Below are 22,680 nucleotides of genomic sequence, written 5' to 3'. Positions count from 1 at the left end.
CTGCCGCGAAGGCGAGTCTCGCTGCAGAGCTCTGCGTCGCGGAAACTCTGTTCGAAGGCGTTCGAAACAAGTCTGGAACGTTTCTCTCAGTCGAAGGAACCGGTCTTCTCACAGCCTCTCCACGCAGTGTCTCTTCTCTGTCGTGACACTCCGCCGTGAGGCGAGTGCGTCCAGCTTTCCACATTTAGAAAGAACGCAGGTTCTTCGGGATCCAGACAAACGACGAAAACGCTTTTTCCGACAGTCTATACATCGAACACGCAACCATATCTACACGCATATCGAGAAATAGATCAGATCTAGTGATCCCATACACATACATACATATATACATATATATATATATATACATATATATATATATATATACATATACGTATATGTAGTAAAAACACCATGTATATGTGATAGCATGTGTACATATCACATGTACGTGAGATTTGTCGATATGACCGTGAATGCAGAGTTAGAAGCGTAGTCATGTGTTGGTTGCCCACGGACTGTCGTTTCAGCTGGAAGGCGACAAGAGGCGAGAAAGTCTTGCAGAGATTCTTCAGTGTTCATGCGCCGCGAGACATGGATTTCCCTGCTTTCAGGACCTCGTCAACCAAGAGAAGCTGCTGCGCAAGAGTCGGCGCGATCGACAGCATCTGCTTCTTCACTCGGTAGTTATCCCAGATGCCTGCAAGCAATGCAAGCACCTCCAACTCAACTCTTAAAACAAAACGTCAAGATTCGCTAAACCGACAAGTCAAAAAAACGCACATCCATACTCGAAATACATATATATATATATATATATGAACCTATGTGTGAATTTATGATATAGACATAGAGAGAGATGTGTGTATATATAAATTTGTTGGTCACTTTCTGTTGACGGTGGAGATTCGTAGAGAGATTATTCTTTTTTCGCGACAGTTCTCACCTTCGACAGAGGGCGAGAGGGCGTCGCCGGTGGTGAGGTTGAGGCCGACCGGTTGTCGCTTTCTCTTCTCGTATTCATCGACGAGAATCAAGACGGACTCCTGAGCATCGATCCCGCTGTTCTCTGCGAGCGTCTTTGGAATCGACAGCATGGCCTGAGCAAAGGCCTCGATCGCGAGCTTCTCTTTTCCCGGCACCTCCTTCTTGAAATCCTGAAAAAAGCCAAAGAACAGATGAGAAAAATTGAGAAAAAGCGAAGAGACCGCGAGGCGGGATGCGGACGACGCGGCGTTTTTCTTCACTCTCCGGAACCTGCTGAACTCTCGCCGCAGTCATGTCGCTGCTGTCCTGAGCATGTCTCCGCGGTCTCCTTCCCTCGCAGTGTGAGAGAATATATACAGACATCTCGCTCCGGCAATCCCCCCAACCTCTCCTCTCCCTTCCTTCCGACGCAGCATCGTTTCCATGTTCTTCCAGTTTCTCTGATTTCCGCGACTCTCCGTCCACGCCTTCTTCTCTGGCTTTTCCCCCACCCTCTGTATCTGCTCGTTTCACTCTCGTTTTTCTCTCTGCACATGCGACCTGTCGCCTTCTTCCTTTTTCACCTGCAGAGCAGCGTAGGCGGCGATTTCAAACGCGCCGGCGCCTGGGACGACGGCGCGGTCGTCGAAGACATTTTTCACCGCGCGGAGGCCGTCTCGGAGGGCGTCTTTGATCTGAAGGAGAGAGAATTCGACAGAGCGAAGGGGAGCGCCAGCGAAGTGCAGAGCCGAAATCTCGGCGGAGAAAATTCTTTTCCCGATGAACAGCAGCGCCTGCTCAGGAGGAGACCCGCTATCGAGAGCCTCCTTTCCGTTTAAAGGTCTTTGGGGAGACACAAGGTGCACACAAACCTTGACGACAAGCCACAACGGAGTCTCTTCTCGAAAGCAGCGCTTGAGATTTCGAGGAAGAGATCGCGCCGGAGACACAGAGAGTAAGGCTGGTACCTGAGCAATGGTATGGTCGTTTGGACCTTTGATCAGGATGCAGCACGAATGCGGATTCTTCACTCCGTCGACGAATGTGTACTTTTCCTCTCCGAGAGTCTGTTCGTAGACCTGGTCTGCAAAGCCGAGATCGGCTTCAGTCAAGTCGTCGACGCTGTTCACGGGATTGCCTCCGCAGCACAGCGAAAGCCGTTCCATGTTGCGTCTCTTCACCTGGACAATTCAGGGACAACGAGACGAGGAGCCGCGTGTGAAGAGACGCGGAAAGGCGAGAGACAGCAAGGCAACGGCGGCAGCGAGCGAGCGCGCGAGAAGAGAGAGACACCACAGAGAGGGGACAGAGAGAGGGAGAGCGACGCAGAGTCACAAGGAAGTGACAAAAAAAACGAAACCTGAAGGAACTCTGGAACTCAGAAACAGCAGTGAAGCGAAGGCCGAAAGAACGCCGCTGCCCACGGGGACGCAGAGAAGACCGGCACGCAGGAAAAGAGTGGATGCGTACGAAGGGAGTGGAGAGAAGAGAGCATGAAGCGAACGAGCAGGGGGGAGAGAGAGAACGAGCAGAGAAAACGTCCAGGACCACAGGACGAAGGAGCGAAGCAGCGCGGGAAGAGAAAATCCAGAAAGAAAGGCCTACCCTGCGAAGAGCCAAGATGCCGTCCTTAGCGAAGAGGTCGAGAGAAGGCGGATCAATGCCCTTCTGGTTGAGAACGACGAACGTGCAACCATTCTCCGGCGTACAAACCTACGAATCAAAGAGAGACATGGCGACCTGCCTAGATCCTCAACCGTGAACAACGGGCATCTCCACGAGACCAGAAGGCGAGAGTTCAGAGAAGCGGAGCCTCCTAGAGGAGACAACAAAGTTTCTTGCTTGGGAAGCGACACGGACAGACGACGCGTCTTCCGACTCACCCACTCGAGTCCAGACCGAAGCAGAGAGGAAATGCGAAAGAGAGAGAAGAGAAGAAAAAAGAGAAGACGAGGAACAGAGAGGGAAACGAGAGAAGACTGGGACGAGGTGGGCTCGAAGAGCAGACCGCTTACAGCTCTCTTGAGTTCGATGATTTTCTTGACTTTCTCGTCAGTGAACCGTCTCTCAGCCTCGACCATCTTTTCGCGCTCCTCGGCAGAAGAGTAGAAAAATCCAGAATTCACTTCTGACTTTTCATACTCCAGAGAAACGTTGCAAGTGAGGATGTAGCACTTCCTCAAGTGCGTAGGCATGTCCGGATGTCGCGCGCCATGATCCATCACCATTCCCTGAACAGCACCAGCAAAATGTTGTTTCCACGTTCGCCTTAGTCTCTGTCCATACGAATTTGCACAGAGATGTATACAGATATTCACACATTCACGCATCCGATCTATAAGTAGATATACATATATGTACATATATATACATATATATATATATATACATATATATACATGTACGTATGGGGGACAAGGATGCGAAGGGAAGTGAAAGGGAAGCAATTTGAGGTCGTCTTTGATGATGCAGAAAACTGATTCAGACTGGACGAGCGATCCAGTCGACGTCTACAAAAACAGGTAAAAATAAAGAAATATAGAAATAAAGAAACAGATAGATAGATAAATGCATATGCATGTATATCCAAATACATATGTGCCGAGCGACGACAGCGGGGCCGAGTCGGGATGCCGTTTTAACTAGGAAATGCAACATTTGTTGACAGTCGTTTTTTCTAGTTATGGACCGTCTGTTTGAAGCAAGTGTCGAGGGATGTATCCCTAGATGGGCATGTATCGCCTCTTCACACGCGCCGCGCGAAGCGCGTCACAGGGCAGACTAAGTTGACAGAGAGGCGTTTCTGGAAAGGAAGCAAGACGTCGAGCTTTGCCATCGGACGACTGCATGTTTGACTGAAGCGTCGCTCCCAGCAGGAGGCGTTCGCGGAATCGGAGAAGCTTCTGCCCGCTTAAAACGCGCATTCCCCTCACCTTGACGAGCTTCGTCTCGCTGGCGAGGCCGTGACGCATGTGGAGAATTTCAATCATGAAGAGGTCGAGAGCAGCTTCGCCTGGCTTGGCAATGACACAGACGGCCTCCACGACGTCGGGAGTGAGCTTTTCAGCCAAGTCCGCCGTCAACTTCGTCCTCAGTGAAGTTCGAGCGACACTGTGGAGCAGCTCTCGGTCGGGCAGCGGCGACAGGGCGACGGGCACCTTCAGCTGGAAGTTTGCGCATGCAGAAAAGACGAGAAAAAGGAAAACGAGCGTCCACTCAAACGGACGAGACGGCCTAGAGAGACGAGCGTGAAAGTTAAGAGAGAGGAAAAGAGGAAGAAACTTAGAGAGAGATGAAAAGAGAGAGAAAGACTGAGACAGAAGAACTAAGAAGGAACAGGGGTAACTGGGCAGGGGAAAGGAGAAGCGAATAAGCGAAAGAGAGTCAATTTTAAGAGTGTGCATGCGGTTAAATATGAAGAAAACGTTTCTCCTCACTTGGTCGAGAACTTCGAGACACTTGGAGCGCGCCTTATCAAAGCCTCTGCAGAGCAGCCGCGGATGGACGCCCTCGAAAACCAATCTAAAACAGAAAATCAAACAGGCCAGAAAACGAAAAGAAAATTCTCTGCTGTAGAAACTGCTCTGACGCTCGAAAAGAGCATTTCGTTCCGCCTTTCTCTCTCATTTACAAAGGCAGCGATACGAAGTAAATGCGTCAATATTTATACCTCCATACACATGTGTGAAACCTTGTCTCTTTTCCAGAATCAACAGCTTCCTCTCTCTCAATCGCACCCACGCACTATACATCTATCCATAGCCGGATATGTACGAATTCATATATATACATATATACATATACGGAACCATCTATATACATCTGTATATACAAGAATACGTACATAGATACAATCATCTACAAATACATACATATATATACATATATGCATATACGTATACGCCTACATATATATATATATATAAGCACCTACGCATATATACATAAATACAGATAAACCAATACACATTTATACATATATATATATATGTATATATATCACATAAATGTGGACTTCGGAAGTTGACTTTACCTTTCAGACTGTCTGAGGAGTTCCCCAATGAGGAGGACGCTGCTGGTGGTTCCGTCTCCAGTGCTTTCGTCTTGAGCCGTTGCCGCGCGAGCAATCATGGAAGCTGTGGGGTGTTGAATCTGCATTTCGTGGAGGAGAACGCAGCCGTCCTTCGTGATTTTGATCTGGCCTGCGCCTGAGGAAACGCGCAGGCAGAGGGTCGTCCTTCGCAGAGACATGCTTCTCACTCTCTCGAAAGGTCCGACGCACGCTGAAAAAGAGGCGCCTGTTGCTGGCGAAGAAGGAGCGCCGGCGCCCCGAGACAAACAGAGATACGACGAAAGGCAGTGTTCAGACGGTCACCCATCTGCCGGCCTCGGTTTCTCTTCGTCTGCATGCGGACCTCTCTTCTCGTTCGCGAGCAGCCACAACGACGCAGACGAGACCGCGAAAAACGATCTGGACGTACGCAGACGTCAACTCCCGTGTGTTGGAACGCCGTGAGCTCACGCGAGGCGTCGTGCATGCAGAGAGACAAAAAAACTGGGGTTCACAGAGCGACTCACCTCCGACAAGCATCTTCAGAGTGCCATGAGGTCCGAAGTTCGATTTGACGACTTCCTGCAGGCCTTTCGCGGCGTTGCAGTTCGCAGCCAAAGCTGCCGTCGACCGCAGAACGTCCGCCTTCGCGTTGACAATCGACACCATGGTGTACGTACACCAGAGCGAGGGAAGAGGAGAGCGAGGGGGAACCGGCGGACGCGCGTCCGACCACTGGAGGGTGCAGAGAAGTTTTATATGAGGCTCAAGACGCGGAGCAGACAGCAGTCGCGGAGGAAGAGAGGCCTGCACAACAGAGGCTGGCGACGAGAGGCGCGGACGGAGAGCAGAGCGAGAGTCTGGCGAGCAAGCTGCGCGGACAGCAGAGCGGAGAACGCAGAAGAAGAGAGTCTGCGAGGTCTACAGAGAGCGGCGCTCCAGGTTCTCGAGTATTGCTATCTCCCAACGCACCATCAGTCGGCGATCCCGGGAGGCGGCGGCATTGGGTGTGTCTTGTCTCCGCGGAAATCGGACTTCCTCCGCGGTCTGTGGCGAGCAAAGGATACGAAATGGGAAACGGCTCTCCTCGAAGTGGAGGCAAAAGGCGCGCGTTTCGGGTGTATCGACACCGCTGAAAACTTACCTCGTTTGGTGTGAAACCCAGCGGGCAGCGACAAGGGTGATGAGGGCAGCGCCAGGGAGAGAGGCGGTCGAGGTGAGACACACACACGGGAGGCTGCGAGAAAACGGGGAAAACGTGGAGAAAAAACGAACGACAAAACAAAACGCTTCTCGCGCACCTCGCCGTCTGGCGCCAGACAGATCCCCCAGAAATCCCGCCGCTCTCCCGCCACCTTTGCGGCACAGCACACTCGAGTGCATGCATTTTCCCGAGAAAATCCCCAGTCACTCGTTCTGTGTTTCGTTTTTTACACCTGTCTCTCTGTCGAAGTCTGTCTTCTTCGTCTGCGCGCTGGCAATACTGCTTTTCTTTTCGGGAACCCTGGGACCTCGAGCTCGAGACACTGACAGGTCGAACTGCTTTGTGCCCTCCCCTTCCGTCTTCGCGGCTGCTGAGTTTTCTTCCCCTCTCGGGTGTCGCCACGGCAACCGAGAACAGTAATTTCCTCTGGAGTCCCTCTCAGTCAGCGTGTGTCTTCCTCTCACTCTCCCCACTCGGCCGCCACTTTGTTTCCCCCCCGCCTCTCCCACACAAGTTCACGATCTTAGATCAAGGCGCCGGGTGTGTGTTTTTCAGAAGAGGACATCTCGCTCGAAAAAAGACGCGTGCATGTCGCGTTCCCGTATGCGAAAAATAGAGCCGCAGTCTGCAGTACGCAGACACTTGATTGTAGAAACTTGTTAGATCGAAGCAGATGTTTAGCTGGCGTGACTCACCGACTCCACGGTTAGTCTCAGATCACTTCTTTTCCGTCGAATGGCGACAGGCCGTTTTCCAGTTCAGCCACAAGAAAGTAACCTGAAACTGGTTTGTGAAACCCCCCGTAAAATAAAAAACAGCATGGACGCCACGCGACGAACTGTACGGGCGCTGTCTTCCCCTTCTCTCACCCCCCCTCCCCCGTAGAAACCTTCGTCTCAAGCCTCAGTTAGATTTCCTGATAAGAAAACGGTTGCAACGAAAACCGAGGCCGTGAGCTGACTTTCCGGCTGTTCTGTTTACATTGTAAAGAGAGAAAGGTGGGCAATATGTTTTAGGGGACAGATTCGAACTTAGACGGAAAACACGCAAAAGTGTGTCGTGCCGAAGTCCGAAGAAAGGCGAATTTTCGCGTCTGAACTCCAGACCACACTTTTGCATGCACACCCGTTTGCCTGAGTTGCCGTGGAAGCACTCGTTCTGTACGGATTAGAGCTCGTCTGCACACACTGTGAGAATGATCTGTATCTCTACCAGTACATGAAACTTTCAAGGCGCCGCATCTGCCCAGGTCTGTAGGTAAGCACGCATCCTGACGTCGACGCGTTCGCACCGAAAGTCGTTGTCACTGAGACAGGTTTATTCAAAAGCTGGTTCTGGGGAGTTTACACTTCGAGTGGGGATGCTGACGTAGCTTCAGCAGGCGCAGCTTCCCCTCGATCTACTTCGTCCAAGTTGGTCCCCACTGTTGGATTGCCTCGCTAAGCGACACATTCGCAGAGACGGCAAGGCGCTGCGTCATCATCGCCGCGCCGAATGTGCCCCGTGATCAGGTGGTGTAAAGTTTTGAAGAACGCGGTCGTGTGTCCCGCGAAACTCGAGTCCATCATTCAGGATCGTAGAAAGAAAAGTAGAGCAGTGTAACCTGAGTGTGACCAGCTGTCAACAAGACTTCGGCCGAGAGAAACGCGGACGAAAAACCGCTCTCTCCTCAAAGTCCCAGAGAAGCGGGCGGACCCCGAGAAACCCTTTAACTTTCTGGCAGCCGAGCCAGTCGGCTTATATTCGGGTCTACCGGCTTCGACGTGTGCGTCGAGAAGAAGTGCAGGCGTGAGGCCGCAAACAGAAATACAGAGGTGCAGTTGGCGTGAGGGGATCTGAGGTCGTTGGCGCGCGCAGGAATACGGCAGACCGAAAATTCATCTTTTCCAGAAATCCTTGCGAGCTTTCGCTGCATAGCACCTCGAATAGAAAGGATCACCAACTTCGCACTGGGGTGTGTAGGTGACGGCTGCGAAAATGAGGCTGTTCCACGCCAGGAGTGTTCTAGGCGAGCACCGAAACGCCGACGGACAGACCACGCAGAACTCCACTTTTCTTGGAGTTCCGAAGAGAGATGGAAAGTCGTTTCGTCTTCGCAAAACGATGCCCAACTCCACACCTGCTCGTGACGCCGTTGCGTTTCCACTCACATCGCCAAACAAAGAGATGTATCATGTTCATGCCTATCTACACGCCTCCATCTGGAAAGCGACGAGCACCGAAGATATACACTTGCATACATCTATGTATATATATATATATATACGCGTGTATCTCATATATATATATATATATGCATATATTTATGAGTATATCTGTACTGTCGAGTTACCTGAGTTGATCCACACAGAGTTAAAGTGTGGTACTATGAACTGATATGACGAAACCTATGGAGCCACTTGGGATAGGGGCAGAGACAGGATCGACCTACAAGGAGACAATTACCCTACACAGTTCACGGATGGGAATTCTGGCTGGGGATACAGAATAAACTTCTTGAGAATATATGGATAAACGTATATGTATATATATATATATATGTATATAAATGCAAATATATATAAATATCTATATATAAATTTATATGTAAATATGCTTGTGGTACGTGAAGCCGTGTTTTGTAGGGAGAAGAAGGCGCTAGACCACCACCTCGCTGTGTGGGGTTTCGACTTTGCATGCCCTTTAAAGGCTTTCTGTGTTGCTTAAGCAGAGTCGCAAGACCTTGAGCGTTCTTGTCGCTTGTCCCCGGAGAGTTCCAGGTTTCCCCAGAAGCGGACTGAAATTGAAAAAAGCAAGGAAATTCAGACAGTCGAGGCGAGGCACAAAACTTCGCTGGCATGCAGCGAGGAAGGACCTTTGAGGAGACCTGGAAAATCGATAACCAGACAAGGACCGCGGAAGACAGAGAGGGAGAGAGACGAATTTGAAAGCGAGCGTCGAGTCTTCTACCTTAGAATTTTACGGATCCGTTCTTCCTTCTTCTCGCCTTCTTGCTCTACATCGTCACGATCCTCCGAGACTTGTCTGTAGACCACAGGTTCTGCTGTCTTGAAGTACTCTCGCAGTTGATTCTCCTGAAAAACGGATTGCATGCAGCGCACAACCCGCGAAGAAGAAACTGGGCACAGAGTCGCTTTCGAAGGGACTTTCCGACAGCCTCTCTGACGCAGCGAAAGTTCACTAGACTCTTCGAAGGACAGAAGAAGCGCGTCGCAGCAGCGCGTGCATGCGCGCCAAGGGAGTAAACTCCAGTCTCCTTAACTGAGTGCGACTCGAGGGTGTCTTACGAGAAGAAAGAGAGTGGCAACGGCACATGCCTTGACGCAGGAGAAAAACGGCGTTCACAAAGGGGGGCGCAGAGTGCGTCTCTGAAAACGGTTTGCAACGGCAGATGACCCCAAAGAAAAAACAAACCAATCGGAGACACGCGCGCCTTCCTCTCTCCTCTGCACCTACTCTCAGTTTCTCTTGCTTCTGCATGACGCTCTCGAGGAGAGTGTACCGCGCCTTTGTGCGCCAGCCGAACATCGGAGGCGGAAGCGGAACGAGTCCCGCATTCCCCAGCAGGCCTCCCATCTTGGAGTTGAACGCTGCGCCTGCGGCCAACCAAAATTTGATTCGCGAAAAGCGCAGACGGAGCTCTTCGACCCCAGAAGGCGTACACGGCGCGTAGCTGCCGAGCACCTGGAAGGCAAAAACGGGCAAAAACGTTCAGTGCGGCAAAAGAGGCCAAGTGACTGAGCGCTCGCTCATGCGCGCAAGAAAAGATTGCGCAAGATTCTCCGGAAAGGTTTGAATCTTTTTGCAGGGTGTCTCCGCTCCGGGCCAAGGGCAGCGTGGATGGAAGTGAACCACTCTGAAACACGAGAAGGGGGACGACTCTAGAAAGAGAAAAAAGAAGAAGAAGAGAAGCTCGAAAAAAGAAGAAGAAGAGAAGCTCGAAAAAAGAAGAAGAAGAGAAGAACATGAGGACGAGAAAGCGACAAAAAAGGAGGGACAGCAACGCACGGACAGAGAGGAGTTGAAGGGTCGCCAAGGAGAGAACGAGAAAAACGGTACACGGGATGGAAAGCCGAGAACAGAAATGGCAGACAGAAGACGAAGGCGAGAATGGTTCACTGCAGAGAAAAACAGGTTCGCTGCACAGACGAACAAGTTCTTTGCAAATAAAAAACGAGAGAAAACTCTTCAAGTGAAGAAACGGGGAGATTCGTTTACCTCCATGTGCTTTCCGTCTCGAGGGTCTCTCTGATTGGCAGCGACGATCTTGTAAAACCGCTTTCCTTTCACTCCCGCAACTTGCATGCGAATGCGCGGGGGTCCTCGCTCTTTCGAGTAGAACGGCAGAAACATGTGCCTCACCATCTCTGAAAAAGTAAAGAACAAGACGAGAGGAACTCGGGCAGGCAGAGCCAGCCGCGCGGACCCCGCGGCAGACGGAGGAACGGGAAGAACGAACAGCGACAGACGACCGGAGAGAAGACAGAGAGAAAGAGAGAGAAGGAGAGAAAAAGAGAAAGAAAGAGAGAGACACAACGATAGATCGACAGACGGAGAGAGCTGGAAAAAAGAGAAAAAGGAGAGGCGCTTGAGTAGGAGAAGAGGGCGAGGGAGGAAAGGAGCAGATGGAGAGACTGTGGAGAAGAAAATTCCAGCAGAAACGGAAACAAGACGTCTTCGCGGAAAGCGTCAGCCGTTGAAAAACGTAGCGAATAAAATTGCGAGAGCGGTTGACGGCGCCGAGGAGAGACCGAGACAGCAAGAAGCCTGGGAGGCCAGACGAAAAAACGACGGAGGAGGACGCGAAGCGAAAATAGGGAGGAATATTACCGAAGAACTGGAGCGTTTGCACCGACAGCCGTTGTTTTCGCGCTAAAAATCGTTTTCAAATGACTGCATGCGCTTCACGGTTCGAGGTCTGTGAAGAGACGGCAGATGTGTGCTATGAAAACGCTGCAGCGAACCGGGTGGACAGGCACGGCACTGTTTGGCGTGATCGTTCCCTGAGAAAGGACGCTTGTAAGAAGATTAGTCCAATTAATTGGGATAGACGCACTCAACATGTTTCGGCAACAAGTGAACAAATGAGAAAAGGCACCTCGAGCACGGCATCTATGTCGCCCGGCTTCCTCCACAGAAAATCTCGGTCGTTCGCCGCGGACGACTCAGTTAATTGGTTTCAGCTTTGATATTTTGTACCAAGTGCTCTGAAGTCGTCGCACCCGCTGATCGGACGGTTTCTTTAGTGTGGGAAGTTCGCAGTGCGCACTGGCAAGAATTTTCTTCGAGGCAGGGGCGCTAGAGCCGTTGAAATGTGAAGACACTGCTTACGTCTACAAATCGAAATGCTCAGGGGCAGAGCTGTCTGGGGTGTCCGCATTGTGCACATCGTAAAACAGAGGTTTGAAGGAATTGCGATCTCATGGAGACACGGAAGCCTGCCTCTGCGTCAGCTGCTCGTCTCTACAGGAGGAATGATTTTTCCTGGGGAGTGTGTGCTGCGAGTTCGACTGCTGCCTGAGACCGTCAAGGTCTTACTAGATCCACGTCGAGCGCGCGCTTTTCATGGGCGTGTGAACTGCATAAAATACAGTGCTATCGAGCGCCTGGTTGAACAGCGTCCATCTCGTGATCTGCGCTACCAGCATCGAAAAGCATATCGCGACCATCTGTGCTCTTCCAGCCAATCATACGGCTTTGTGTCTCTGGAAACAGAAAGAAATAGAGGTGTCGCCGACTGGAAAGAAATGCGTCTGCCTTTGGCTGCCCGCTCGCGAGCAAGGTTTCCATACCGGAGCTAGACTGCCTCTCGCGCGAGTGCGTATGTGCCGTTCCTCGGTCTACACATACGCTCTTTCTGTGGCGAATCTCTGCTACGAAATAGAGAGCAGACAGAGGGGAGGAAAAGCCTTGAGGACAAGTCAAAGACGTGCACCAGACAAGGAAAATGGATCGGTTCTGGAAGTGCATGTGGCAAGTTTTCTTGATGAAAGGCAGGGACAGGTGTCGCCTGGTCAGAAAACACTGTGGTCGGTGAAACAAGAACTGGGATCTTCTCCGAGTAACGGAAGCAGGAACAAACACCAAACGGTTTTTTTTTCCCCAGTTCTTCTTTATCACTTTGAAAGGTTACCAACGACCAGAAGGGAAGTGTGTTCTGAAGAAAGAAAGATGATGTTTCGAGGTCAGATGAAAAGAACCGGTCTCTCGAGCGTAGGAAGAGAAAAACGATGCAGGCAGACCCAGTGATCCTAAAACTGTATCAAGAAACCTGGGCAGTGCAGACTAGCATAAGAGCTGCAAAGATTGATTAAAGAAGCCCAAGATAGGACCGACAATAACATGACTGAAATGTAAACCAGTAATCATAAATAGACCATTACCAATTCCATCAAATAGAGCTTAACTAATTGGACTGTGCAGTGAATACTCGAATTCCATTCGAAAACACTCTTGCTTTCATGCTGAATTTAAACCAACGATTCTTCGTTTAGAAGCTGAAAGCGAGTTCTCGCAGGGGTTCACGGTCGCGCGTCCGGAGCGTCGTAGGCTGTCAATCTGGAAGCGGAGGCGTCCATAATACTCACCGAGTGGTGGTGTTTCTCTAGCTTCTTACCTTCCACTTCTTTCTATCTCGCTTCTCCTGTTTACAACTTGAGGTTCTACACAGTGTTCACGAGAGGGATAGAAAACACTTGAAGAAGAGTCGATTTCAAAAGCCGAGCAAGATCTGGACCGCATGTCCATAGGCGCGGACGAGAATGGACCCTTGACTGAAATTTATGCCAGTAAGTGGGAGAATACCGCCACCAAATCCGCAGCTGTTCTGTACAGACTAACATGAGGAAGGCGACTACCCAAACCTGAATGTGAAAATCCACGAACACACACTTCCACGGGGCATGCCCCTGCCAAGGGCAACCACACACTGCAGCTGCCGCCGTGGTTTTCCCGCCCCTTCACTCCGCTGATTACGACACCTTTATGCGACCGTTTTCAATTCGTTTTTCTCTTTACACCCACCAGAAGACAGCGTTTCGATGTATGGATGTGTAGCTGCCTGAACCGTCGGCTTAGAGGTCCCCTCTCCTCCAACCGGCAGCCGGGGTTCTTGAATGTGGAACCTGACTCGAAAAAGTTCCCGACAAGCACACGATTTCTTCAGCCCAAATCAACAAACAGTCCCGCGTGCGTTCTGCACTCTTGAAGGTCTCTTTTTGCGTTGGACGTTCGCCGTTTGGACTGTACTGTCGGCGAATCGCGTCCGATGCACCACATCTCCGTCGGTGGAAAGCTCGACCCTCTCGGCTGTCCGCCTCCCAAAGTGTCGCTGCCCGTCCCGAGGCTCTTTCTGCATTCTCGTGGCTTTTGCTGCTGTTACTGAGAAAGGGTCCTCAGTACCCAGTTGTCTTTGTTTTTGACAGTTGGGGGGGAACTTCCGAACTACTGATGTAGATTAGTACAGAGGACTCGCCGTTTCCCACGTACAAAGGCGGCACCACACGAACTGCGCTCCCTTTCATAAGAATCCGTGCTGTCAGAAGAGCTTCTCACTGAGCTGCTCAAGAGAGCTCAAGAAGTGATGCCGCCGGAAACTCGGGTGTGTGTGTACCTAGCGTGAGTTTTAGGCTTCGAAGCACCGGACAGAGAAACAGGAGAGTCCAACGCGCGTCCCACCCCTTTCGCGGAACAGAAAACTGTGAACAAGTTCTCCCGAGTTTACATGTTTCCCCCTCTGAGAGATCCGCATCACGATTCGGCCTTGTCTGCGTCTTGGTCTTTCGACAGTCGTGTCGTCGCATGTCTGTGTGATCCCACACGGGAACCTGGATCTTAGTACTTACGCTGTTTCCGCTGATATAAGCCCCTAGTTTCCACGCGTCAGCTCTCACTTTACCCTTCATGAAAAGGGGAGAGGCCTTCACGAAAAGATTGTGACATAGCTAACGACGAGGTGGCGAATCTGTGTCGAAAACAAAACGTTCGTCTGTTTGCTACCTCCGCAGCTCGAGATCCGGGCGACTGCCTTGGCGTGTGTGTCGAGTTTTTCGTTCCGGTGAGTACACACACACACACACTTGCTGCTTGCACTGTTGAAGGCGTAGAATATGTTTTTGACTCTTCTTTGGCGGCCAGCCGACGTTTTCGCGCCGAGACGACTTCTGCGACCCCACATCGAAAACCGCCTTTCGCCGAAGGTCGGCCGACCGACACAGATCAGGCGTCCTCCCTTTTGGCCGGGGACGTCTCCACGCTCTGACCGGCAAGCGACTGAGAGAAGCCCGCAGTTAGATTTTAAGAAATCAGAAAACCAAGGAGAGAAACGTAGGTGGGGTGTCTGAGAAACGGCGTCTGTCAATAGGTCCTTCGGGTGCGGGCGGGAAGAAGAGCGGCAGCTGCGCCGCGCCGTGCATGCGAGACCGCGAGGCAGGGTGCGATTTTCCTGATGCAGGACCCTTCAGGACACGGAAATCGACCACGGGCTGCGTTGGTGCAACTGCAGGAATCGTGGGTTTGCTGTGCTGCACCGAATTCGGTCTTTTCCGCAGACATTCGCACTGTTGCGCAGATGTTCTCTCCACCGTGTGCCTCTCGTCGACCTCGTGTTGGCTTTTCCCAGGCAACACTGTGTGCAGGACGCCTTCCAGTCTCTCGTTTCTGCTCCTTGCTCAGTTTCTCTGACCTACCGCCCAGGCAAGACACGCGGCTTTTCCCCTCGAGCTTCCTCAACGGCGTTGCCTCCGAAAAAACGTTGGCATTTCTCCCGTATCCTCTACCTCGAGAATCCGTTTCTGGCGGTTCCGTTCAGGCCCCCGGTGCTCCTGTCTCGGGTGTCAGGCACGACAAATTCGCGTTTCGACTTAGCCCTGGCAGCAGACCTGGCTCTGTCTCGCGCTTCCGCTTCCACCGTCCATCTTCCTCCGCGACCGCAGCCAGGCACCTACAAGGAGAATCTCGGCCGTTCGCTTCCTGCCCCGTCACACCGGAAGCGACCCCATTTCCGCAGCCAGTTCCTTCCAGCTTCTTCAAGATGTCTCGAAGAAAAATCGGCCTCATCGGCGGCGGCAACATCGGCGCCACGCTTGCCCTTCTCTCCGCTGTCAAGGAACTCGGCGACGTCGTCATGTTCGACGTCGTCCAGGGTGAGAAATGCAGGATTTTTTGCAGAGACGGAAAGTGACCCCACTGCGCAGCACAGCCGCTCCGGCGGCTCAGGTGTATGTACACCCGGGACGCACGTTCGCAGACACACTCACGAGTGAATGAGATGATGTCTGCAGACAGAAAGGGGAAACTTCAGTTTTTTCGTCGTCCGGGCGAAGACAGCGCAAAGAGACTACACTCTTCTCTCCGCCCACCCCCCGCGAGCATCTGCGTGCAAGGGGAGGCGGACATATCTAAGATGTTGTTCAGACGCGAATTTCCCCGCTGAAGAACCGTGACCTCTCGAATTTCTGCGTTTCGCTGCTGAGAGTCAGCTGAACAAGCCGTCCGAAACTCTCCGCAAGTCACCATAGCAAGACTTCTCGGACCCACCAAGCGATTCAAAACTCTGAACGACGCGTACGGGCGCGACTGTGGGCTCCTTGTCAGTGCCCAAAGTGGCTTTCGTCTGTGAGCGGATTTCCATGTTTCTTCTCAGACCTCCCGCAAGGAAAATGCCTCGATCTGTACCAGTTGACTCCGATCTCTGGAGTTGACGTTCGCTTCGAGGGCTCGAACGACTACAGCGTCCTCAAGGATGCGGATGTCATCATCGTCACTGCAGGGGTAAGGCTCGAGTGCAGCTGCAGGTGAATACGTCTGAACTATTGTGTGAAGAGTGCCTTTACCACTCAGATAGTTTACCATCTACAGATTCTCTTCGCCATCCTGTTTCGGGAAGTCAAGGACTCGTCTGCCCGAGAGTACCTGTTCCAAAAAGATTCTGCGGGAACCAGCAAATTCGCGTTTTCCGTCAGTGCTTTATTACGTCCGGCACACGCGTTGGCACACCAAAAGCAGAAGGGAGGAACTCCCTCTTGACTCGAAGGCGAAGTCGAGATGAAAACGCGAGTGTACAGAGTGCGTTGTGCCAGAGGATTTCAGAGCGCTTCGCCTACTTGTGTTGAGATTTTCGTTCTTCGTCAATGCCCCCACATTCATCGTGTAGACACCGTCGACAGTCGGCGCTTGCAGTCGCTTTGTTTCTGCTGCTCCGCTCCTCCTTGCTTTGTCTCTAGTCTTTCTCCGTTTCCCTGTCTCGGATGCTTGGCACCCCTGTCTCCCCTTTTTCCTCTTTTCGCGGCGGTCTCTGCATCCACTTGTCGGCGTCTTCTCTTGCCTCTCTTGTCTCCGCTAGGTGCCTCGGAAGCCAGGTATGTCTCGCGACGACCTGCTGGCGATTAACGCGAAAATCATGGGCCAAGTTGGAGAAGCCATCAAGCAGTACTGCCCCAACGCATTCGTCATTTGCATCACGAATCCACTCGGTACGCAAGAAGAGAGACGCTTTTCCTAGACACTTGTGCAGTTTGTGTATCCCGTGAGACGGTCGGAGAAGAGAAATGACAACACAGAAGAAAAAAAACGCGAAGCAGTCCTGCTGAGAAAGCCCAAGAGACGGGAGGCCACTCTGCCTCGCTCCTCTCGCGGTGTTTCGATGCCGCTACTGAAGCAACACCGTCACGTTAGCAGACACAAGACCTCTTTCTGCGCGCGACGAGTTGCTGGCTTTGACTGGCGAGCTGCTCGTCTCGGCTACGCGAATTGGCACAGCGTTCAACGCTGTCAACGCAGTTGTGGATTGCATGCACCGCGAGGAGCGAAGATGATCCGCCTCCTCCTCTCTGCACTTGTGTGCGTGCTCCTCGCAGATGTGATGGTCTACATCCTCCGCGAAAAATGCGGCTTGCCTCCCCACAAAGTTTGCGGCATGGCCGGCGTCCTCGACTCAGCTCGGCTTCGCACGTTTCTCTCGGAGCGTCTCAACGTCTCCGTCGATGACATCCACGCCCTCGTCATGGGTGGCCATGGAGACACCATGGTGCCCCTCCCTCGATTCACCACTGGTAATTCAGACGACATGCATAGACAACACTCGGTAGTCTTTCATCTAGCTTGCGTCTCTTTCGACTTTCTTCTGTTCCTTATCTGTTTTTCCACCCACTTGTCGACCTCTGTTAAATATCGAGTATCTGTCTATGTTTCCGGGTCGTCGCTGAACGTCTCTAGAGCTTAGGGCGTATAAAGAGGTAGAAGCTTGTCTCACCTTGCGAACGTCTGCGTCGAGCAGCTGAGGACGCGTCTGAGGCCTCTGTTTTCCGTCAGGACTTCGGTGCATGCAGAGGAAGAATGTTTGGGCTCTGTGTACGGAGTCCTCTGCTCTTTCGCTTCATCTCTGTCGCGTTTTCAGTGGGAGGCATCCCCCTGCCTGAGCTGGTGAAGATGGGTATGATTTCTCAACAAGAAGTCGACGATATCGTCCAACGCACTCGCAATGGAGGTGGAGAAATCGTCTCGTAAGTCTCAATCTCTCGAGTAACTCAAAAAGACGCAAGCGCGCATACTCGTGACTGGACATATATTCATATATATATATATATTTATGTTTATATATATATATATATGCATTTGTGTTACAGTGCGGACGTATGGGTAGGGCTGTCTGTGTCAGGGTGAGACTGGCCAGGGCGAGAGGAGGAAGTTTAAAAATTTTTGTTTTTTTTTCGATTTGTTTTCAGATTGCTGAAGACGGGCTCTGCTTTCTTCGCTCCCGCGGCTGCGGGCGTCTTGATGGCCGAGGCGTACCTGAAGGACCGCAAACGCGTGCTGCCTTGTGCCGCCTATTTGGTAGGCAAAACTCTTTGCTTTCTGTCTTTTCCTTTCTTCTTCTCCGCTCGTGTTGGTTTTCTTTTTCGGTTTCCTCCGCATCTGCAGGCTTCCGTGTCTTGGCCGTCACCCGTGTGTCCTGCCTTTTTGTTTTCTCGTATCGTTTCTCATGTGTATTCCCTCTTCTTGATCTTTCCCTCTCTCGTTTCTTCTCTGTTTTTTCTCTCTTCGTTTCTCTTCATCTGATCTTTTTCCTCTGTTCTGGATGCAGAACGGAGAGTACGGTGTCAAGGACATGTATGTGGGCGTGCCGTGCGTGATCGGCGCGGGCGGCGTCGAGAAGATTGTCGAATTGGACTTGACGCCTGAGGAGAAGAAGATGTTCGAGCGCTCGGTTGAAAGTGTGAAGACGCTTCTCGCCGCTGCTCCAAAGTCAGCCTGAACGAGTACGAGCTCCAGCGCGTGTGCGGTTTTAGCGAAAGCGCGTTTTCACAGAAGAAACAGAGCAGCTACGATCTCAACAAACGAAGCTTGGTCTCTCGAAGAAATGCAGTTTATTTCATCTCGCGGAGTTTGTGCATGCAGAGGATGTGCACATGCTGCCGCATGCAGTGAGAAGGACGCTCATGTTTATACGTAGGCATGAATGTTCCTGCATCTCCTGAGCAGTCCGCCTATTGCGCATACTCACAGGCTTATTTTGTGTTTCACACATCTTCTGTGAACTGACGTTAGGTCTTTTTGCCGCAGTGTGGACATGGGCGCTTGGACTCCTCACAGTGAGAAGAGCATGATATCTTCAGTTCCTCCATTTGAGGGTCTTCCTCGACTCTCGGGACCTTGATTTCTGGCGAACTTCAGGACGTTTTTGGAACACCGTTCACAAGCTTTCTGTGTGTGCTTGTTACTTGCAGGGCTCGCTTGTGAGCGCGTTGTGGGAGATTGGCGATGAGGCGCGAGACCAGTTTTTCTCATTCTTCTTCTGTCTGCAGCTCCACTTCCTCGCAAAGATTTTAATCAGAGCGGCAAAGGAGCCGCAGCTTGTAACAAAGAGTGTAAATTTCATGACCGGACTTTGCTTCGGGTGCACACTCTGCTCGGATCTGTGTCTGTGAGTTCCGCACATACCTCGTCGAGAGGGGTAAAGGCGTCTTTCGCGGCTGTCGAGCGGCATGGCGTTCCCCATCGTCGCTGTCCTGTATGTCGACAAATTCGCGTTTCCTCGCCGTGTGCAAAGCAAACATTCTCTTTAAAATGTGCCGATTTGGGTAATCTCTCTGTGGTTGCCGTCCTCTGTCCTCCCTCAAAAATTCGCTGGCTGTCCTCTTCTCTTTTCCACATCTCTCCTGTGCTCGTCTCACCGTTTCTCTCCCCTCTTCTCTCCTTGTCTCGTCCGTCCTTCTTCTCGCTTCCTCCGCCTTCTTCTCTTCACCTGCTCCTCTATTTCTTCTCGCCTCTCCGCCGGTTTTTCTTCTCTCTTCTCTCCACGTCTTCTCGCCGGGTGCCTGCGCGCCTCTGCCGGCAGAAGTCCGAAAAGAGAGCGCTCCGAGGCCCGATGGCGAGACGCGCCGAGAAAGTTTTCACCTCTTTCACTTTCTCTCGAAAGTATTGACACGAATTGCTGAGTCTCTCTGGAGACTGGAGGATCACCGGCCAAAGAGAGGATCTCTGTCTCAGCGTTTGTCAGGAGAAGAGTGGAAGAGAATGACTGCGGGTGACGCGTCTCCGACTCGGTCACTCGCCGCATATAAGACCTTCGAGACTAAGGTCGAATTTTGCCTGCACTTTGTAGATATGCGCAGAAGGAAAGAGGATTGTGTCGCCACCCTCGAGAGAACCCCAGGTGTCAACACAGCTGGGACACTGGTGCTTGTCTCGCGAGACAGAATTCGCTTTTTCCAGGGACAGATCGTCTCTATTTGAAAGGTCGACGACTTGGGGAAGAAAGCATGAAGAGTCGGGCGGCGAAGTTCCTTCACTTTCGTAATAAGGAATCTCTTAAACGGCGCTCCCGCTCTGCATAGAAAGAATGGTGGTGGACAGGATGACCTCGACGCGTTAAGGATTCACTGACATGCTGCTGCCATAAAAACGAACACAAACACACCGCTGGTCTTGACAGAGGTTCCTGTTAGCACCGCGTAGACAGGAGGTCCGTCACAACCGGATCGCCTAGGCTAGGCGAAGTGACTACGTTTCAGCGAAAGAGTCCGTGAAAAAACGCTCTGTTGCTGTCCATTGCCGGAGTTACTTTATTTCCGTCGCCCACACCAACAACACAGCACGAAGTCGACTCAAGGAATTCGGAATTCGACGGTTTGATTTCGCTTTGATACTCTGACATCTGCACTTTTCATATGGACGCAGTCCATGCACTTGCACCTGACCTAACGATGCCTGCTGAAGGCTACCTCGATTGCCCTGCGAGGCAATCGCGCGCAATGCAGATTGCGTGTAGGCTGCTGTATCTTTCTCCTCCAGAGAGTGGCTTTGCATGTTCGTTGTCGAGTGTGCTTCATAAGACAGGCAAGTGGACGCATCTGATTCGAAGAAGTGCAGGCTACCGCCACTTTGCTCCAGTTCTCGGAGGCTGCTTTTCGCCAAGTCTCCCGGGCTGCGGCGGGTGTGTCGCCTTTCTGACGTGTCTCGAAAGCACGGGAAGTTAACCCAGTACGCGTAATACGAAGTAGGTCTTTCTTCCTCGGTGTCTATCTAAAGCTGTCTTCCACGTTTTAGACCCACAGAATCCGTCCTTTCTTGGCTGCCGACCGCAGGGGAATGATGGCCTTAGACCCAAGTGCGGTCCATAACTCCATCTTCGATAGGTGTATATTAGCGGAAAATGCCAATCAGACATGCGAGGTTTAGGTTGTCTGTGAAACCTATTCAACGAACTGGTGAGATCCGATGCATCAGGGGTAGGTGCTAGCTCGGGACAATAAGCGAGACGAATCGCGACGAGAGAAAAACAAAAAAACTTTCCCCAGAAGCGTGTGGCACGTCAGTGTGCATGGCGAGGCTGCGAAAGCGACACAAGGGGGGTTCGTTTTCTTCATCTCAGAGAAAAAGCGGGAGGATACCGAGACGGCGCACTCGCAGCCCCCGGCGACTCCTCCTGAAGGACTCCCTGACGGCGAGGGGAGAGACACATCCAACCGGATAGGCTAATAGCGGCGAATTTCGATGCTTTTTGTGGCCATTCGACCCTGTCTGTCTAAGATGACTTCTGAAACTCAAGAAGCAACCGATGGTATGAGCCTTTCACAAAAGAACGTGGTGATGTGTCTCGGATTGATAAAAGAGCAGACGCCCAGAGCACACCCGCATAGTTGTCAACGAACGGGGGGTTCTACACGCGACGCCAGGCAGCCTGCTTTTTCGGTGCAGCGAAAGGGGGCTTTTGGTCGGCTTTTTGGGCGCGAAGACGCAGGAAAGCGGAGAGTGTCCGAGTGGAACGAAGACGGGATTGTCTTGCGTTTTCAGCGACTTTTCCCGGTCCTACGTGAGCTCCAACTACCGCGAAAAACGTAGCATTCGTCGGACCCCGCGCTGCTCGTTTCCTGCTCTTTGCAAAACGCAGAGAACCGCAACCAGGTTGCAGGGCGCCGCATGACGAAAACGTCGTTCGTCCGAACAAAAGACACACAAGAGAAAAGAGAGAATGGAGAGAAAAGCAGCTTTCAAAACGGAACCTGCGAAAAGACCCTTGGCGCACATGCGTGTGCCTGCTCTCTTGAACTGCGACGGTGTCGGTCTAGTGGCGTTCCTCGCGGTCCTTTTCAAGGGCCAAGTTTTTCGCTTTTCTTTGTTCAGAAAAAGATCTGTGCAGGACGTCTCTCATTCCGCAGCCTTATCTGGCTGGGCATCCAGAAAAAGCTCTTTTCCTTACCGAAAAACGAAAAACCTCGAATGCTCGCAGCGCAGCCGACAGGGTGGAAATGCGATCCCGATGCTGCTTCGTTGAGTGCGCGCGTTCAGCCTCTCTCTGAATGCAGGGAGAAGACGGTCGCGGCGTGCGTTCGCAGTTTTATTTTTGCGCTGGAATGCGCAGATGTTCCCTGTGAAATTGGCCGGTCTCTGTAGCGTCCAGGGAGTCCCCTGAAGTGTGTGTCGCGCCTGCTTGCTGGCACTCTCCTCCGACGCGTGTCTCGGCCCTCACTTTTCCGGGTTCGCGAGGGGGGGCTCTTTGGAATGCGGCGCCGCTCTTTTCCCGGAGTTTTTGCAAAGAAAAGCGCGTGAGAAATTCGAGTTGACCTCAAAAGCGAGGCAAGCGAACCTTTACGCGGAGGCACTTTCCCCGGCTCTCTCGACGCGCGTCGAGAACCCCCCGCCCTGCGCTTCCTAGACAGCAGAATTGCCGCTGTCGCATCCGCATCGCTTCCTCGCGCCTGGAGGACTTCACGCCCTGGAACTGCTTTTTTCTGTACTACAAAGGGGGGAAGACGCCAAGTCCAGGAGGCTCTCAAAGTCCGCGAAACTCGCGCGCGAAAACTCGGCGGGGAGACGTTTCTGGCGCGCAGAACCCACGGCCGTCCCAGTGCCGGTGTACATGAGGAGTGAAAGAGGCGTTTTCCGTCTGCCGCAAGAGAACAGCGATACGAAAACGAACGAAGACGCTTTACAGGGTTTCTTCTTCCTTTTAGACGGAGAAAGGAACTTCCGAAAC

General features: G+C 52.0%; 3 protein-coding genes across 3 annotated transcripts; 1 reads left to right on the top strand and 2 right to left on the bottom strand.

Annotated features, from left to right (window-relative positions):
• Positions 1-260: 260 nt before the first annotated feature.
• TGME49_318410 (TCP-1 chaperonin, putative) lies at positions 261-6,261 on the bottom strand. Its single transcript, XM_002369739.1, has 11 exons — positions 6,144-6,261; positions 5,527-5,871; positions 4,982-5,156; positions 4,386-4,470; positions 3,882-4,112; positions 2,964-3,179; positions 2,554-2,661; positions 1,917-2,129; positions 1,533-1,643; positions 929-1,139; positions 261-682 (listed from the first exon to the last, which is right to left on the bottom strand). The coding sequence occupies exons 2-11, from the start codon at positions 5,666-5,668 to the stop codon at positions 561-563; spliced, it is 1,614 nt and encodes a 537-aa protein (XP_002369780.1). The 5' UTR covers positions 5,669-5,871; positions 6,144-6,261; the 3' UTR covers positions 261-560.
• A 2,426-nt stretch (positions 6,262-8,687) lies between these two features.
• On the bottom strand, positions 8,688-11,075 carry TGME49_318420 (30S ribosomal protein S16, putative). Its single transcript, XM_002369740.2, has 3 exons — positions 10,422-11,075; positions 9,660-9,887; positions 8,688-9,277 (listed from the first exon to the last, which is right to left on the bottom strand). Exons 1-3 carry the CDS (start codon positions 10,566-10,568, stop codon positions 9,149-9,151), a joined length of 504 nt encoding a protein of 167 aa, XP_002369781.1. The 5' UTR covers positions 10,569-11,075; the 3' UTR covers positions 8,688-9,148.
• A 3,574-nt stretch (positions 11,076-14,649) lies between these two features.
• MDH (malate dehydrogenase MDH) lies at positions 14,650-19,736 on the top strand (the record flags this gene model as incomplete). Its single annotated transcript, XM_002369741.2, has 8 exons — positions 14,650-15,346; positions 15,847-15,974; positions 16,546-16,675; positions 17,060-17,254; positions 17,599-17,704; positions 17,927-18,035; positions 18,286-18,460; positions 18,929-19,736. 7 exons carry the CDS (start codon positions 14,650-14,652, stop codon positions 18,454-18,456), a joined length of 1,536 nt encoding a protein of 511 aa, XP_002369782.2. The 3' UTR covers positions 18,457-18,460; positions 18,929-19,736.
• Between the last annotated feature and the right edge of the window lie 2,944 nt (positions 19,737-22,680).

This window comes from Toxoplasma gondii, chromosome IV (genome assembly GCF_000006565.2).
Source record: "Toxoplasma gondii ME49 chromosome IV, whole genome shotgun sequence".
In the NCBI taxonomy this organism is placed as follows: domain Eukaryota; phylum Apicomplexa; class Conoidasida; order Eucoccidiorida; family Sarcocystidae; genus Toxoplasma; species Toxoplasma gondii.
The sequence above is the reverse complement of the archived record's forward strand: the minus strand, read 5'-3'. Positions and strand labels throughout refer to the sequence as shown.